This window comes from Euprymna scolopes, chromosome 14 (assembly GCF_053919585.1).
Source record: "Euprymna scolopes isolate OS-2025 chromosome 14, ASM5391958v1, whole genome shotgun sequence".
NCBI lineage: Eukaryota > Metazoa > Mollusca > Cephalopoda > Sepiida > Sepiolidae > Euprymna > Euprymna scolopes.
This window is the reverse complement of record NC_136495.1, coordinates 150,720,502-150,737,781: the sequence shown is the minus strand read 5'-3', so window position 1 is coordinate 150,737,781 and position 17,280 is coordinate 150,720,502. Positions and strand designations below refer to the sequence as shown.

The following is a 17,280-nucleotide window of genomic DNA, read 5'->3' as shown; positions in this document are numbered from 1 at the left end:
TTGATGTATGCGTTCCATTAAGAAACCGGTTCAAGCAAGAGCAGAGATCCATAAGATGAACTAAAAGGATAATCTATTTAAGGACGACTTTAAATGCCTCACCCTGCATAATTATGGTTTGGTTAATTTGTTTTATGGCATATCAAACCTTTTCGAGGGATTTAATCTTTATGCTTCAAGTTTTTTATACCTCCAAAGAATTATTCAGGATTGTTTAGTTTGGTTGTTTTGTGGAGAATGTTTGGTGCATTTTAGGTCAGGAAGCCGATATCTTCAGACAGGCTGATCTGGTAGCACTAGTGCATCATTGTGAATGCGGAGTTTGATAAGACTTGGTCAAAATGAGCTTAGAAAATGATGATCTTAAATGAGTTAATTATTGAGATTTTTTATTGATTGTTTTTTTATAAGAAACCTGCTTTTATTAAAAAAAACAAAAATGGAGCATAGGAAAGAAACCCTTATTTATTACTCTTAATACAATAAGAATTAATTTAAACCATTGTAAAGATGTTATACTTGCTGTATTTGGAATCGCTACAGATTAATGTGAAACGGTAATAAAAGAAAAACGTCTTATGAACATATTCAAATCTAATAGTAGTAAGAGTAGTAGGCTGTCTGAAGATATTGGCTTCCTGACCTAAAATGCACCAAACATTGATGTTATTTTTTTATTCTTTTCCCTTTGCAGAACTCAATCATGTTATGCAAAACCAAAAAGCAAAAACAATAATTTTCTCCACAAATCAACCAAACTAAACATCCTACTATTATATAAAAGTCACTTTGTGTGTGTGTGTGTGTGTGTGTGTGTGTGTGTGTGTGTGTGTGTGTGTGTGTGAGTTGCTTCCTCATAGGTTCCGAAACAGCTGAGCCTATCTTTTTCAAACTTCACACAAAGCTAATTTATATGTCTGGCAATGTTCTTAGATATGCTTTGTACAGAAATTCATACATTAAGTAATTTGAAAATCGAAAAAATCTGATCTTAAAAATGTTTCTCTCTTATAAATAAAAAAGAAGAAATTTTACGTTACACTCAGCAAATCATTTTTGAAAATCAAAAAAAATAAAACAATCTTTCTCTTTTATAGATAAAAAAGAAGTTTTACACCGAAATATTTTACGTTTTACCAGCTAAGGGAAATAATAAAATCTCAGCAAATCATTTCTTCTTTAAAAAAAACAGATTTATAGGGGTAGAGCATTTGACTACAGATTGAATGATCCTCTGTTCAGGCCCGAGTGTACCTCATCATTTTATTTTTTTATTAATGATGAGTTTAATTTACAATAAAAGAAGAGGTACTATTTAAAATTGCTGCAAATCATTTCTTCATTTGCATATTTTAAAACTAAGCATTAATCAGAAGTGACTTTTCCAGGGCATTCATCGTCAAGCCCAAATATCAGCTGACATGATATTGCAAACAAACACAGACGGAATTTGATGAACGACATTATCATTATTATTATTTTTTTTTTCTTTGCAAACTAGTCCACTGGGCAAATTATTTCTCGTAATATATAATATTCAATAGAGTATTGATTCTCTAATAACTAGGGCTATGAAAACAGCATATTCTTTCCATTGTTTTTACTCTCGAGTATATATCCGACACAGTTAGACAATTGTGGATCACATCACTCTACATAAAAACATAAGATATCAATGGATATATACCTGGGAATTAAAACAAGGAAAAGAATATGCTGTTGTCATAGTCCTACTAATAGCACATATGCAATCTGCATAAATTAAGATATCATGTTTAAGCATATTGTACGACCGGGCAACGCCGGGCGTTCAGCTAGTTTTTTTAATAAAAATAGGTTGGAATCTTTAGGTCTAACTACTTTACCAGAGAGAAAAATGACAGGGTGACTTAAGTGAGGCTTTCAAAATGGATTTATTTTATGGGAATCGCTCCAACTGATGTATCAAGCCACTTGGTGTAAAAGGCTTAAAAATACTACAATATCAAAAACAAAACGACCCAGAAAACAGCAATTCTTCCACCTTTGTCAGAAACATCACTCGTGTAGTGTGATGACTTAAAGGGCAAAATAAGGGAAGCAAAAAGTAAACCCAAGGTATGGTGTCTGCGGAAAATATTTGTAAATATTGAAAATAGTTTATTAACATATTTCATCATATTGGAAATTTATTGGCAAGAAATATCAAAAAGAAAAAACTTGATCCACTACGAAATAAGATGTTGTTTAATATACTTTTGAAACAAATTGCTCAATTAAGTTAAAATATCTCTAATTTAAATCATTTTTAGAATAAAGTGGGTGAATTTGCAAATACATTTTTTCCCATTTATTTGAAGGGTCATTTTTGGAGAATATCTGTAGATTCATATTATATACTGTGAGAATTGTTTTTAATGAGACTTAACAATGCTAGTTAACTAACATTGCTTCGTATTATTTAGATTCACAATGTTTCGGTCGATGTAACCTCCAACCTTCTTCAGGTGTATCTTGTCAAACTTGGGAATGTTTCTGTCAAACTCGGGAATTTGGATATTATTTTGAATAGAACCCTTTATTTACTTCACAGTAGTAGCATGCTCTTGTTCCGTCAGCCATGGATAGAGGTCCTAGGCAATTCACAGTCGTATTTTTCAATCGCCCACACTGAGAATTGAACCTTCAGGAGAATATCACTTTTAAAATTGATTTTTCCAAGTACTCTTACCACTGTGCCACAGTCCTTGCGGACAATTCTAGTATAAGTTTTAAACCTATTTTTATTTCTAGTTGTAAATATCACTATTTATTACTAATTATTATTACTGTGTGTGTGTATATATATATATATATATATATAGTAATAATAATTAGTAATATTATTGTTTTTACTTATTACTTGTATATATTATCTATTATTTATAATTGGCAGTTCCAATATCGTATTCTATACTTGGTCTACTTATTAATTGGTTATCTCACTCAAAATGAGAACAGTAGTCTGAAGAATCCAAATAATCTGAATAACCAATCCTCATCCCAAAAATTCAGAAACATAGCTTCTTTTTTATTACATTATTAACTAGGAGTTTTCACACAAGTTATTATCAATGATTTCTCACTGGCAATAACAAGTGGTGTTCCCTGGAATCTGAATACCAACAACTCTCCCTAGATTTCCGGCACTCTCGATCTATTTTGATCACCTTTGCAAATTATTTTGTGCTATTGCAATAGACATTTACCATAGATTTCTTGCTAGTAATGTTGGTCTTCTTTGAAATTTAAGTGACAATAGGCCTCCTGAAAGTTCCAGTATTATTGCACCCTTCAGTGGAGGTCTGGTTAGTGGTCTTCCTTCTCGGTCTTCTCATCTTCCTTGAACATTTACAACACCGCATGTGTGGTTTTCCCCTCTTCTTTCTATTTATCTGTGGCTAGTAAACGATTGTTAGTTATGTAGGTTGGTCTCTGCCTTCAAAGAATATCCATAATATTTCAGTTGTTATTACGATTAAACAAATACTTTAACGATACAGAATATATGCTGAAGTTTCTTTAGGTCTGAGATTGAGTTGTATTAGAAAAAAAACTTTAATTTTAATTCTTTGTAATTAACTGAAGAAATCAGCTATCTTAGTAATTTGTAATTAGCTGAAGAAGTTAGCTATCTTAGTATTTCTTTTGCCCTTCACACTCTAGATTGATTTAGTTATTATTCATGTCTGTGAGCATTTAGAGAAAGCGTGACTGTTTTTTAGCATTGCTTAATATTTTTTTTATTTATTTAAATAACAAATGCAATAGCATAAAATAAAACAATTTTTTTTTAATTCTATTTAAAGAATATTTTAATTACATACTCGAATCCATCCGAATGCATTTTGTTTTCTTCTTAACTTCCTCTCCATTCACACACCATAGGTGGGCAGTTTCACTCTTCCTGCATTTATCACGTGATCCCTCACTCTTTCTACAAACATGCCTTCTGATATTGTAAGCAACTTTTCTTTTCTTTTTTAACAAAGGAGTCATCACTTCTCAAGGCCCGGAGGCCACTTGAGGATAAGGGTTAATGCGTGTACAGTAGTCAATAGGACAATATCGTAGTAATCATTAGTAGTGGAAATTTGAATTACTTAAGGGGAAGAACTTGTTTACATTGAATTTAAAGACGACCATATTGTAGTCAGGTGAAAAGCAGGGAAATGGGAGAGAGTTCCATAGGTGTACAGTTCTAAAAAAGAAACTTTGTTCATGGAATTCACGTTTAGGTTTAGGCACAGATAAAGAGTGGAGGAAATTATTGATAGTGGTTTTAGCTAGACGAGTGTTTTTCATGAAAGTTTAGCAAGGGGGGACGATAGATTGGAGCTCAGACGAGCACTTTCCATATTCAATCAATCTAGTCAAGGAAATGTCTATTTTACTCATAGTTTAGTAACAATTTGGTTCAATCAATAATATAATAATGACACAATATAGTAACATCATCTTCGGCTTAACATCTATTTTACATGCTTGCACGTGTTGGCTTTTAGAAATTTATTTGCAAACCAGCTTATCTGTGGACAGATCTTTATTGATCCCTTTTTTCTTGCAAATCGATCATTATCACTTCCTCTCATATTTTCACTTGGTCTTCGCTTACGAACAGTTCTGTTCTACATCTACTAACACAAGCACTTTCATCCATTCTTTCAACATGACCAAACCAACAAAGTCTCCTGTTCTACAAACATCTCCCTATGCTATCCAAATTTAATATTTCTCTGAGGTTATCAGATTGAAGACGGTCTTTAACACTCACATAACGCATCCATTGTATCATTCTCATATCATGCAACACATATCCTCAATCCTCACACTGTGTACATATATAACAGTTGTTATGCTCTGTTGGTTAATAATGGCTGAAGTTCCCTACTAACTCCATTTTCTGCTATCACATCAGCACTAGCTCCTCTGTGTGCTTCAAGGTATATAACAAAATTTAATTTTGAAAAAAATGTGGCTTACACAAGCGACGGCGCCTCTATCTATCCTATCTGGTGACAGAATCAAGAAAGGAAAGAAAAAAGAAAAACTTTCGTTTATAGACAGTTTATTAATATACATATGAAGACAATAACTGCTGTGAAAAAGAATGAAGTTGGAAAGCACAGAGCTGTCTTCTTTTTTGGATAGCTGAGAGAGAGAGAGAGAGAGAGAGAGAGAGAGAGAGAGAACGGTCGGTGAAGATTACAGTTGAAGCCAAGAGTTGGCAAGAAGGAGTTTGGATGAATATTTTTTTTATTATTATTAAATTCTTAGTTTTATTAAAAAAAAAAAAAAAAAAAAAGTTTTTTTCTGGAGAGAAACAAAACAAAAAATTGAAGTAAAAAGACTTTCGGACATTGCTGTGTAGGTACAACCAGCAAAGCAACGTCAAGTCCAGTAAACATATTACCAAAACTCTAAAATTCTTTGTCTGGCAATTGATATAAATGGACAGGGTATTTCTCAAAATAAGGAAAATTAGAAACATCAGAACCCAACAATGCAGTTATAGCATAGTTGAGTAAAGATTTTTTTTTTTTTTTAGTTTTTAAATTTCATACATTCTTTGATTTTTTGCCACTTTTATGCCACTTGGTCCTTTTTTTTTTTTTTTAATTTCATACATTCTTTGATTTTTTGCCACTTTTATGCCACTTGGTCCTGATTTCAAATAGTACACACACATCTCAAGATATAGAAATAATTTTGATGTTAACCCATTCATCGTTTTATCTCAAGAAATGCCCATAAGCCGGCAATAATATATATCCAGTATATATTTATATCCAATAGTTTAGCTGGACAACCAATAAAAATTCCTGATACTTGCGTACTGGTTTCAAAAAAGGACATTTTATTAATTATTTGCTGCCCGATTAATCACTCGAACAATGAAAAATTATTAGACAGCAATTTTAATATTTCCAATGTCTTTTCATAAAGAAAACTTATATTGTTTTTTGTTGTTGGTTTATTTTTTTTTAACTTTTTTTTTTTTTTAATAAAAGACATCTTTTTAAAGAGTGCAGCAAATATATATATCCTACATTTTAAACTCTAATTTATGTTTTGTTAATGAAATTATGCAAATGACAGTGATGTTTTTTTATTGATCTGATGACTTAACATTTTGCTTTCAGATAAATTTATTTTTTTATTTTTATTTATTCATTTTTTTTTCAGATGAACACAGTCGAGTAATTTTACCCAATTATGAAGGAGATCCACTTTCCTCTTATATAAATGCCAATTACATACGGGTAATTTTATTTTAACTTTTTTCTATTTTTAAACTTTATGTTCAGTTATAATTCTTTTTCTAAATAAGTGACACTGGATTAAAGTCTAAATGAAGAGTGTCAAACTCCAGAACATGTTATGATATGAAGAATATAATTGCAACAAACTAGAAACTGGTAACATCACCATCAACGAGGATGTCATTAACTCTAGAAGTGGCCATAAAGTGCGACGAGTTCACTGAGAGAATCATATTTTTTCTATTAACGAGTCATCACTTATCAAGACCAAAAGATGAAGAAATATTATGAGCAAATTGAAAATGATTAATGAAATGAACAAAGTTTGATTACTTATGGGGACAGTTTGTATTTGCAGGCGAATACCATATTTACAGGTGGTGGTGGGAGTGTTCCATAACGGAGAGGTTAAAGTTTTGTTGACTTTCTTCAGAGAAAAACTAAAACAAATTCTGCTGACCATTGAATTTCTGTTTTTAAATTTTTGATATCAGAATTGATGATTTGGATTTTTGGACTACTGCTTTCGTCTTGAATGTTATTTGCACATTGCTTCAGCTGATGTAACCTACGACTTTCTTCAGATGTATTTTGCTGAACCTTAGAATCTTTCTGTTAAACTCAAAAATCGGCACAGAATTTTGAAAGGATTAAATAAAAGTGTTTAATTTGAAATTTCATGCAAATTCCCGAATTCAACAGAAAGATTCAAGTATTAATACTGGTGTGCCTCAGGGATTCATCCTGGACCCAACTTTCTTCATTATCTTTATCAATAAACTTCTAAATGATATTCTATGACCATTCATTGACATCTATGCGTATGATACTAACCTCTACAGCAACACTTCAAAGGCCAACAAAGACTAGAATCTTTCTGATTCTCTCTCCTCCAACCCGGAGTGTGTGGCAATAGTGGGGTAAAAAAAAAAAAAAAAAAATTTCTGGTTATCTTTTAATGCATCCAAAACCAAATTTCTATCTTTTCAATACAAACGCTCATAAACCCACCTGGCCCCAGCTGAAATCAAACTTCGAGGACTGACTTTCATCCTTGATCTGAAATTGAATACCTACGAAAGATCCATTGCCAAAATCAATGAAAATCTAAACTGGTGGATCATTCTATCACTCCAGAAAGTATCTCATTCCCAACACAATCCTCTACCTGTACAAGAGTCAACTGCGTCCTAAGATGGAGTACTATTATCACATTTGGGGTAGAGCTCCTAAGAGTACCCTTGATAGAGTACAAAACTGTTTTTTGAAATTTAGTGGGTGAGAACCTTTTCGCCTCCCTACTTCTTTCTCACAGAAGAAACATTATGAGTCTGTCTCTGCTCTATCATATTTTATGGTAGATGCTTGACTGAGCTCCAATCTATGGTGCCTCTTTTTAAAATGTTCACAACAAATACTTGTCTAACTACAACAACTGTCAACAACTTCTTGCACTCTCTATCTAATGCCTAAAACTAAACGAAAATTCCATGGGCAAAGTTTCTTTCCTAGAACTCAGTCTGTAAAATACAATACCGGCTGACTATAATATGGTCATTTTTCATATCTAATGTGAATAAGTTCCTGTGTGAGCTGTTCTTTTAAATAATCAGACCCACCCAAGTTTGACCATTATTGATCATAGTGTCTCACTATTTACCTAACTTTTATCTTAGAATAACCGCCGAGCCTTGATAAGCAGTGCCCCCCTTCTAGTAAAAAAGAAAACGTCATTGTTTTATATGTTTTACAAAGGAATCACCACTTATTAAGACCCAGAGTCCACTCGAGGATAAGGGTTAAAGAGTGTACATTGGTCAAAAGAACAATACTATAGTGACCGTTAGAAGTGTGAATTTGGTAAATTGGATTATTTAAGGGGAACAGCTCATCAAGAACTTGTTTACATTGGACTTGAAGACGGCCATATTGTATCAGTTGGAAAGCAGGTAAATGGAACAGAGTTCTACAGGTGTGCAGTTCTTAGAAAGAAGCTTCGTTCATGGAATCTACGTTTAGGTTTAGGCACAGATAAAGAGCTGAGGAAATTATTGATAGCGTTTACAGCCAAACGAGTGTTTTTTCTGGATGTTTGGCGAGGGGAGGGGCATAGATTGGAGCTCAGATGAGCACTTGCCATAAATAAATTTCATGATAAAGCAGAAACAGGCTTGCAACGTCTCTTCTGTGAGAAAGAGGTTGCAGGGAATTTTAGATTTCAATTTTTATTTGCTTGTACAATTTTATAAACTTATGTTGAAAAAGAAATACAATTTTATAAACTTATGTAGAAAAAGAAATACAATTTTATAAACTTATGTAGAAAAAGAAATACAATTTTATAAACTTATGTAGAAAAAGAAATACAATTTTATAAACTTATGTAAAAAAAGAAATACAATTTTATAACCTTATGTAGAAAAAGAAATACAATTTTATAACCTTATGTAGAAAAAGAAATACAATTTTATAACCTTATGTAAAAAAAGAAATACAATTTTATAACCTTATGTAGAAAAAGAAATACAATTTTATAACCTTATGTAGAAAAAGAAATACAATTTTATAACCTTATGTAGAAAAAGAAATACAATTTTATAAACTTATGTAGAAAAAGAAATACAATTTTATAAACTTATGTAGAAAAAGAAATACAATTTTATAAACTTATGTAGAAAAAGAAATACAATTTTATAAACTTATGTAGAAAAAGAAATACAATTTTATAACCTTATGTAGAAAAAGAAATACAATTTTATAAACTTATATATAAAATTTTAGTCATACTTCAATTAAAAACATGAGTTGTCCCCCTTTATTGATTTTGATTCTTCAATCACAATTCAAAAATGTTATATTACCAGTTGTTTGAGCAGGACGACAGTTTTTAAAATATACTTCAATGATGTACATTATTATAGTTCCAAAATTCTTGGTCCTCTGGCCAAGATCACAGTATAGTATCTGTTCTGTCCTCGGTCAGTGGAGGAGAAATCCTTCATGACTGAGACCATTTTTATTTTTGTTCCTATCCAGAGTGCCCCTTTTTGTGGAGCTGGATTTTCCCCACAATAAAAATCGACCTTGTGTCTAACTCTGCCCTCGTGAGGAGGCAAGTAAATAGGAGCAATAACAACTGATAATTTGCTAGTCAGAATTATACAACAGCTTAAATGCTATTTGAGTCCAACTTTAAAAATATCTCACAAAATAACTTTATATATTAGAGATTATTACTGCATAAAATCACAGAATTACAATCCAAATAGTTCATTGGACTTTACACAATTTGATAGCAAGAATAGTTGATAGGATCCATTTATTACCACAATGTTTGTTTGCACGGATCGTTATTTCAAAGCATAAAAAAATATATTTTGATGCAGTATATAATTTTTTAGTACATTTTTCTTTTTAGTTTTTTATTTGTTTTTTTTTTTTGTTTCAACATCAAATGCTTGCGTTTCAGGGCTATGAAGTTGAGGCGTGTGCTTACATTGCCACTCAAGGTCCAATGGCGCATACCATTGTGGATTTTTGGAGGATGGTATGGCATGAAAAATCTCCGATTATTGTCATGATAACAAAACTGAAAGAGAAGAATCAGGTTCGTAGAAAAAAGCAAAAATAACTTTGTTCATCGCAAACATAATTTGAATGGACATTTTTTATTCGTTTGGGATAGAAATTAAAAAGGAAATGATTGTATTTCAAAAATCTTCATGCAAAGAAAAATCAGAATGACAAAAGAAAATTGGTCCTCATGCAGAATAAAGGTCATTCTATCATCAGGATTTTCTTAGCAGTTTATGAAAAATGCGGAAATGTACCAAACGAAAGTTTTATGCTTTTTTTTTTTTTTTTTTTCGCAATCACTGACTAATTTTTTTTTTTCTTTTCAATAAAAGTTATATCTATTATTACGTACATCATTAATTGAAAAATAAAAACAATCTTCTTTTTATTGTTACAAAGAAACTACAAAGAATAATTATTGAAGAAATTTTAACAAAACTTTAAGAAAATAAAAATTCTGATCAAGAAAAAAAACACTCATTGTAAGGTAAGTTTCATGAATAAATATATAATTTTTGAACAACAAACTGATAGTAATTTTTAAAAAATTGATATAAATCAATATAAATATTTACTTTGTTTTTGTAATAAACCAATGATAGCAAATAAATGTTTTCTTAAATTACGTTGTCTGCTATGATTTCATTGGCTCAGTGTTTTGGCACCTTTCAGTGTTTTACGTACATTGTTCAGAAAATTCCGACGCTAGCACAGTCCTTATTATGCATAAGTACCAAAAACCCAGAAACAAAAGATTGGCATTCGTGAAAAGGAATCATTGTATCAGATGAACTGTAGCAATTAATTGTGTATAACAAAAAGAAAAAAAAAATGCAGGTTCTAAATTAATTTTGAAATTTTTGTCATCGTTAATGTTTTTTTTTTTCTTTTTAAAAAAATTAAATAAATTTGTAAATATTTACAAAACAACAATGTTTAAAAAAGAAAAGGAAAAAAAATTACATAATTATTAATGTTCAGACGATTAGTCAGAATCGAGAATCGAAAAAAACTGGAACTTTCTGGGGTATGGAATTGCTATCAGAATCAGAAAAATTCGAGTCTAATTTCCGATTCCACAAACAATTCTTGAAATTTTGTTTGTTGCTGTTGTTTAAAACTTAATTGCAAATACTTTTGATAAAATGTTAAATATTTTTGTTTTTAAACGACCAGTTACACTAACATTTATATATCATATTAAATTTAGATAAAAATCTCAGCAGAGGAAATGACACTATAAAAAACAAACAAAAAAATATAAATAAAAATCTCATAATAAGTTGGGTCGAATCACTATTTCCAATCATGAAGAAAAGATTGGAAGCCTCCGTTCAGTCTCAAGAGACAGGGTAGCTGTGCGTGAAATAGTGAGGCAAAGATTGCGCAATTCCAACCATACCTCTCCTGAATCAGCACTTATTGAATGCGATTTTACAGTTATCCGAAAATGTAAAAAAAAAAAACTCTTTAAATATTTGAAAATCGGAATCAGGGATTTAGAAGAGGATCAGTAATTGTACCAGAATCAGGAGAAAATATTGGAATTGTCCCATCAATAATAATTATAAATGCCTCCATTCAGTCTCAAAAAACAAAGGATACCCCATGTAGGGGTAGCTGCACATGTAATTGTGAAGCAAGGGTTGCGCAATCACCAACCACACCTCTCCTATTTGAGTCCAGTGGCAAGGAAAAGTTCAGGTACAACTGGAAACAATGCCAAGATAAGCGGAGAGCACCTGGAAGTCCCAAATGGTCACCCATTTAGTACTGACAAGGTTCATTGTTGCTTAACTTTGGTGATCCAGCAGGAGCTGGTGTTTCAACGTTATTATGCTGTAATTATAGATGTAACTGTAACATTTTTTATTTGATATGTATTCACAAGTTTAATTAATGTTTTTTTTAATTAAAGTCAATTGTTCTCTTTTCAATAAAAAAAAAAATGATTAGTAATATTCTTTCACTTTGACATGACTCAAATTGTAAGAGATACCAATAGAACCATTTTCTTAATCAATTTTATAAAAAACAAAGTCTTATCTCTCTACTAGTGTAACTTGTATAAATTATAATTGATTGTTTCTATTGATCTTTACTAAAGCATTTTATAATAAAATACAAAAGCATGCTCAAGTATTTGTTAATTTAAATATGTTTATATATATATATATATATATATATATATATATATATATATATATATATATATATATATATATATTTATATTTATATTCCCCACAGAGTAAATGTGAAAACTACCTTCCTGAAAAAATTGGTGCTTATGGGGATATTGAAGTGACAGTAGACAAAGTGGCTCAACGTCCAGGATACCTGATGCATTTTCTCACGCTGAGAGTAAGTAAAATAAAGCTACAATGTTATTTATTTTTTTTATTTTAACATTTTTTTTTCATTTTGTCATTTTTTTATTTTATCATTTTTTTTTCATTTTGTCATTTTTTTTTCATTTTGTCATTTTTTTATTTTGCCATTTTTTTTTTCATTTTGTCATTTTTTTCATTTTATCATTTTTTATTTTGTGTTTTTTGCCATTTTTTTTTCATTTTGTCATTTTTTTTCATTTTTTTTTCATTTTATCATTTTTTTCATTTTGTCAGTTTGTTTTAATTTGTAAATTTTTTTATTTTATCATTTTTTATTGTCATTTTTTTTCATTTTATCATTTTAACATTTTTTTAATTTAATTTTTTTTTTCATTTGTCAATTTTTCATTTTATCATTTTTTTCATTTTTTTTCATTTTGTTATTTTTTTCATGTCATTTTTTTCATTTTATGATTTTTTTTCATTTTGTCATTTTATCATTTTTTTTTCATTTAATCATTTTTTCATTTTGTCATTTTTTTTTCATTTTATCATATTTTTTTTTCATTTTATCATTTTTTTTCATTTTATTATTTTTTATTTTATCATTTTTTATTTTGTCTTTTTTTATTTTGTCATTTTTTTTATTTTGTCAATTTTTCATTTTTTTTCATTTTGTCATTTTGTCATTTCTTTTATGAACCACAAATTTAAGCTGGTTTTAAGATTTGTTGCATCAGAGTTTCTTTTTGCCTTCTCGGTTTGAAGCTAATTTCAATTAAAAGTCAACTTTTTTTACATTGATATGAACACTAAGATACTTCAATTAAAAGTCAAATATGAACAGGTAAAATTATGGCGAATCAAATAAGGTACAGGTTGTTTAATTTAGCTTAAATTTGGGTTTTTTGAAAAAATGAAAAGTGTGAAATTTCTTTTTGGTGGCACTTGTAGATATTTAAATTCAGGATAGAGTTTTCCATGATAGAAGCGTTGATTGAATTTTAAAGTGAAATACGTATGAAATACATTTGAACGCTGCATTACAATGCAATATTGTGAAAATAAACAAGTATTTACTTGTTTAAAATTAATATTTTGGAGTTAGACCCCCTTAGTCAAAATTTTAAATCTTTTTTTCTTTTTTTTTCTGGTTAATTAAAAATGGAGACCTGAAAACAAAAGATGTTTACTTCACTTTTGAACCTAATGCAGGTAAAGAGTAAAAACCAACAATATTTTCTTAGATAAGACAAATATAATAGGATTTGGTTCTTTTGTTTTACAGCATATGAACCCTTTTCGGATTATTTAATGTTGAATCCAGTCATTTCGGAAACAGTTTTTATGCTTCAAGTTCTTTATATCTTCAAATATTTATTTCTAGAGTTTGGTTTGGTTGTTTTATGGCATATCAATCCTTTTTCGATTATTTAATACCGAATCCAGTTATTTTGGAAATAGTATTCATGTTGCATCCAGTTATTTTGTCGAAGGTTTTTATTCTTTAAGCTTTTGTGTCTTTAATCGCTAGTTTGCTGTGTTTGGTTTGGTTGTTTTATAGTGGATTTTATCGTTTTTTGTTCCCTGCCTTGCAGAACATGAATGAGTTTTGCAATGGGAGAAAGAAAAGGGTTAGAGTATTAATGTTTGGTACACATTAAGTTAGAAAACCAGTCGGGAAGTGGAGGAGATAGAAAGAGAAAGGGGAAATGGGAAGAAGGCAAAGGTGGGTTGTTGTTTTTAGTTTTGCAGAATATAATAATTGCAAAAGGAAGTAGAAAAACAAAAAGCATTTCATCTCAGGAAGTCAGTATCTTCAGACAGCCTAATCTGGTAGCACCAGGACAATTATAATAAACAACAGTAATAAAGTCAGATTATTGAATTGTACATGTACAAATTTCTTATTCTTCTCCACACTGATATATTCCATTGCTTTTATGATCTATCATCTTACAGTTGGCGATTGCCTTAATGATGTATGGAAGTGAAACCTGATTGAAGACATGCGTTGCATGGAGAGAAATAATATGAGAATGATACAATGGATGTGTAATGTGAGTTTTAAAGAAATCAAATCTAGAGAGTATAGTGACCGGCATGCGGTCGGAGGAAGGAGAAATCCATACCAGGTAAAATAAACATGTGACAGCAAGAGACTATTTTAAGTGGTGCCAAAAATAACAGTAATTTAAAGAAAGAGAAAAAATGCCGACCCGGATTTTTATTTCTTTCCTCTTGTTTGTATGTAACAACTACGTCTTTAATACCTTATGTAACCTGCACAATAGATAGTGGTGACACTTCAGTATTATAGACTCTAACACACATCAAAGAATGTCTGAACCAAAATAAACAAAACAGAAAAGATCATTAGATCTAATTAACATATATACACACACACACACACACACACACATAAATATATATATACACACACAGTGCCACCAAAAAGAAAGTCCGTACTTGTCATTTTTTTCAAAAATCACAAATTTAAGCTGGTTTTAAGCTCATTTCTTGTTGCAGAGTTTTTTTTTTGCCGTCTTAATTTGAAGTTGATTTTTTAAATTGATGTGAATACTAGGATACGTCACTTAAAAGTCAAATATGAACAGATAAAATTATAGAGGAACAAAAGACAAATTGAGGTATAGGTTGTTTAAACAGTTACATTAAATTTAGCTTAAATTTTGGGTTTTTGAAAAGATGTCAAGTGTGCACTTTCTTTTTGGCGGCACTGTATATATATAAAGGGAATTAGAACAAACAGTCTAAAGAGTGGAGTTTATTTTAATGATTTTAACAACATGCCAATGAATGGATTGACTATGATACTTACTTTAAAGGCGGATGAATAAAAAATATATCTGCATTACTTAAAAAATGCTAGTTTTATTTTTGGTTTCTTTAAACCCCCACCCAGTCTTTTTGCTGATGAGGAGACGTTGTTTTATAAAATCAAATGATAAAATTATTGTTCAAGACGTAACATCTGTCTCAATAAAAACATTGATTTTGTTTGTTCTTTCTTTTGGAACCGATTTTTAATTTAAATTATGAATCATTTTACTCAATATATATATATATATATATATATATATATATATATATATATATATATATATATATATATATACCAATGAGTTTTAAGCCAAAAATGGTTGGCTTAAAGAGTAAGCTACAAAATTATCAAATTTTATAATTGAGCATTAATATACTGTGTAAGCAAAAACAAGACTTCAAAACAAGGTGTTGGTGGCAATAAAAAGTGTATTTCAATTTACGTTACAATTGTTTCCATGTCCAGTTCGACAATTTCAAGCATTATGGCGTTTATATATACACTAAACTTGGAAGATGGAATTATATACTACATTACCCCCTCCTCAAAGGAGGTAATTCTTGGAAGGATGGTATCATTATGAACAAACATATACTACACTACCCTCCAAAGGACAGATACTAAAGTAATAAATAATATGTCATCTCAGAATTTCTGATAAAACTTTTAATTTCTTTATTTGTTTTTGTTTTGTTCTGATCACATTCTCCACTGACATTCTCAGATCCTAATTTTAATTGCTTCAGCAGATCAGAGCAAAAACCTGAAAAATTTGTATTCAAAAAGATTGTGTCAATAAAGCAAGTTTTTTTTTATGTAGGTATTTTGGGGAACGACTGCAGATGTGTCACTTTTGATAGGGTTGAAACAAAAAGTAAATTTGACAATTTCCTGATTCCAATTTTCTCCAAAAATCAATAGTTGTGTTCACAGAAAACCTAACGTGAATTGAATTGAATGCTGGTTATTCCTATATTGTTCTTTATTCAATATTTTCAGTCGAAGGGAGAGAGCCATAAAGTGGTTCATTACTGGTATACAGCCTGGCCTGACCACAAACCCCCAGATTCACCAAAAATGATTTTAGATTTAGTAAGAGAAGTTGAATTGAGACGTTACAAAGATGATGGAATCACACCAAAAGGGCCAGTCACTGTGCATTGCAGGTAAGAAACATTTATAAAAGTCACTGTGCATTGCAGGTAAGAACAATTTATGATGCGCTGAAATATATGATGATAATAACAGCTTCTTCGGTGAGTGTTTGGAAGTTCACTCTGAAACTTCTAAAATGTTGGTATTTTATATAAAATAAATGCGCTATGATTATATATATATATATATATATATAAAAGTCCACACTAACGTAATGTACTTGCAATAACCCTTATCCCTGAGTGGCTTCCGGGCCTTGATAAGTGGTGATCACTGTGTAAAATAAATTAAAAAAAAAAAAAAGCTGAATGTGTGTGTGTGGTCACGAATAGGCTCCTATATGGTTGACTATTTAAAAAAAACTGGTTACATATAATGATAGAAGATTCGTTTTGGAACTATGCTATATGGGATAAAATTAGGCCATAACGAAACAGGAGTAAGGAAAGTAATGTGTTGTGCAAATAGGGAATACACAATCACAGTTCAATAACGATTCTTTTCGTATTACAAGCACCTCATCAAGCAGGCAATGTCATGCAGGTCTAAAACCATGAATTATGGGATCATGCTCAAAGTCAGAAATAGCACTCCGACTATCAAATGAACTCTGCATTTTACAGTCCAAAGTCGTCCGTTACCTTCACGACTTTACCAGATGAAACAAAGGAAGCTGGTTTGTGCCAAAATACTTCAAAGTTTTTAATTCACCCTTGTAATAATTATATTTACAATCTCCAAATTAATTAAAAAAAAAAAAACGTATAATTCTTTCTTCAAGTGCATAGATGTGTCATTATAGAGATCATAATTTTTAATAAGAAATTGATTTCTTAACTTAATATATTAAATTAATCGATATGTTAAATCCTGCTGTGATTATTTCATTACTCTTACTTGAAAAATCAATTGTTGTTTACTGCTTTCTTATTTTAAACTAGCAGATCGCCCAGCATTGCCCGGTCGTAAAATACGCTTAAATATGATATTTTAATTATTACAGATTTCATATTTATTATTATAGCATATTGAACCCAACATATAGTAATGACTTAAAAAGTTTAAAAAAAAAAAAAAGGGCTCATGCGCCAC

The 17,280-nt window shown here is 30.3% G+C and overlaps 1 protein-coding gene across 7 annotated transcripts in view; it reads left to right on the top strand.

Annotated features, from left to right (window-relative positions):
• The window catches only part of LOC145293292 (tyrosine-protein phosphatase non-receptor type 5-like), a 360,679-nt gene that overhangs the window by 336,591 nt on the left and 6,808 nt on the right, over window positions 1-17,280 (top strand). For all 7 annotated transcript variants that reach the window (XM_080139899.1, XM_080139904.1, XM_080139900.1 and 4 more), the window contains 4 exons: window positions 6,205-6,281; window positions 9,751-9,888; window positions 12,106-12,219; window positions 16,033-16,199. In XM_080139899.1, the coding sequence (XP_079996025.1) occupies window positions 6,205-6,281; window positions 9,751-9,888; window positions 12,106-12,219; window positions 16,033-16,199 (496 nt within the window). The remainder of the gene's footprint in view (window positions 1-6,204; window positions 6,282-9,750; window positions 9,889-12,105; window positions 12,220-16,032; window positions 16,200-17,280) is intronic.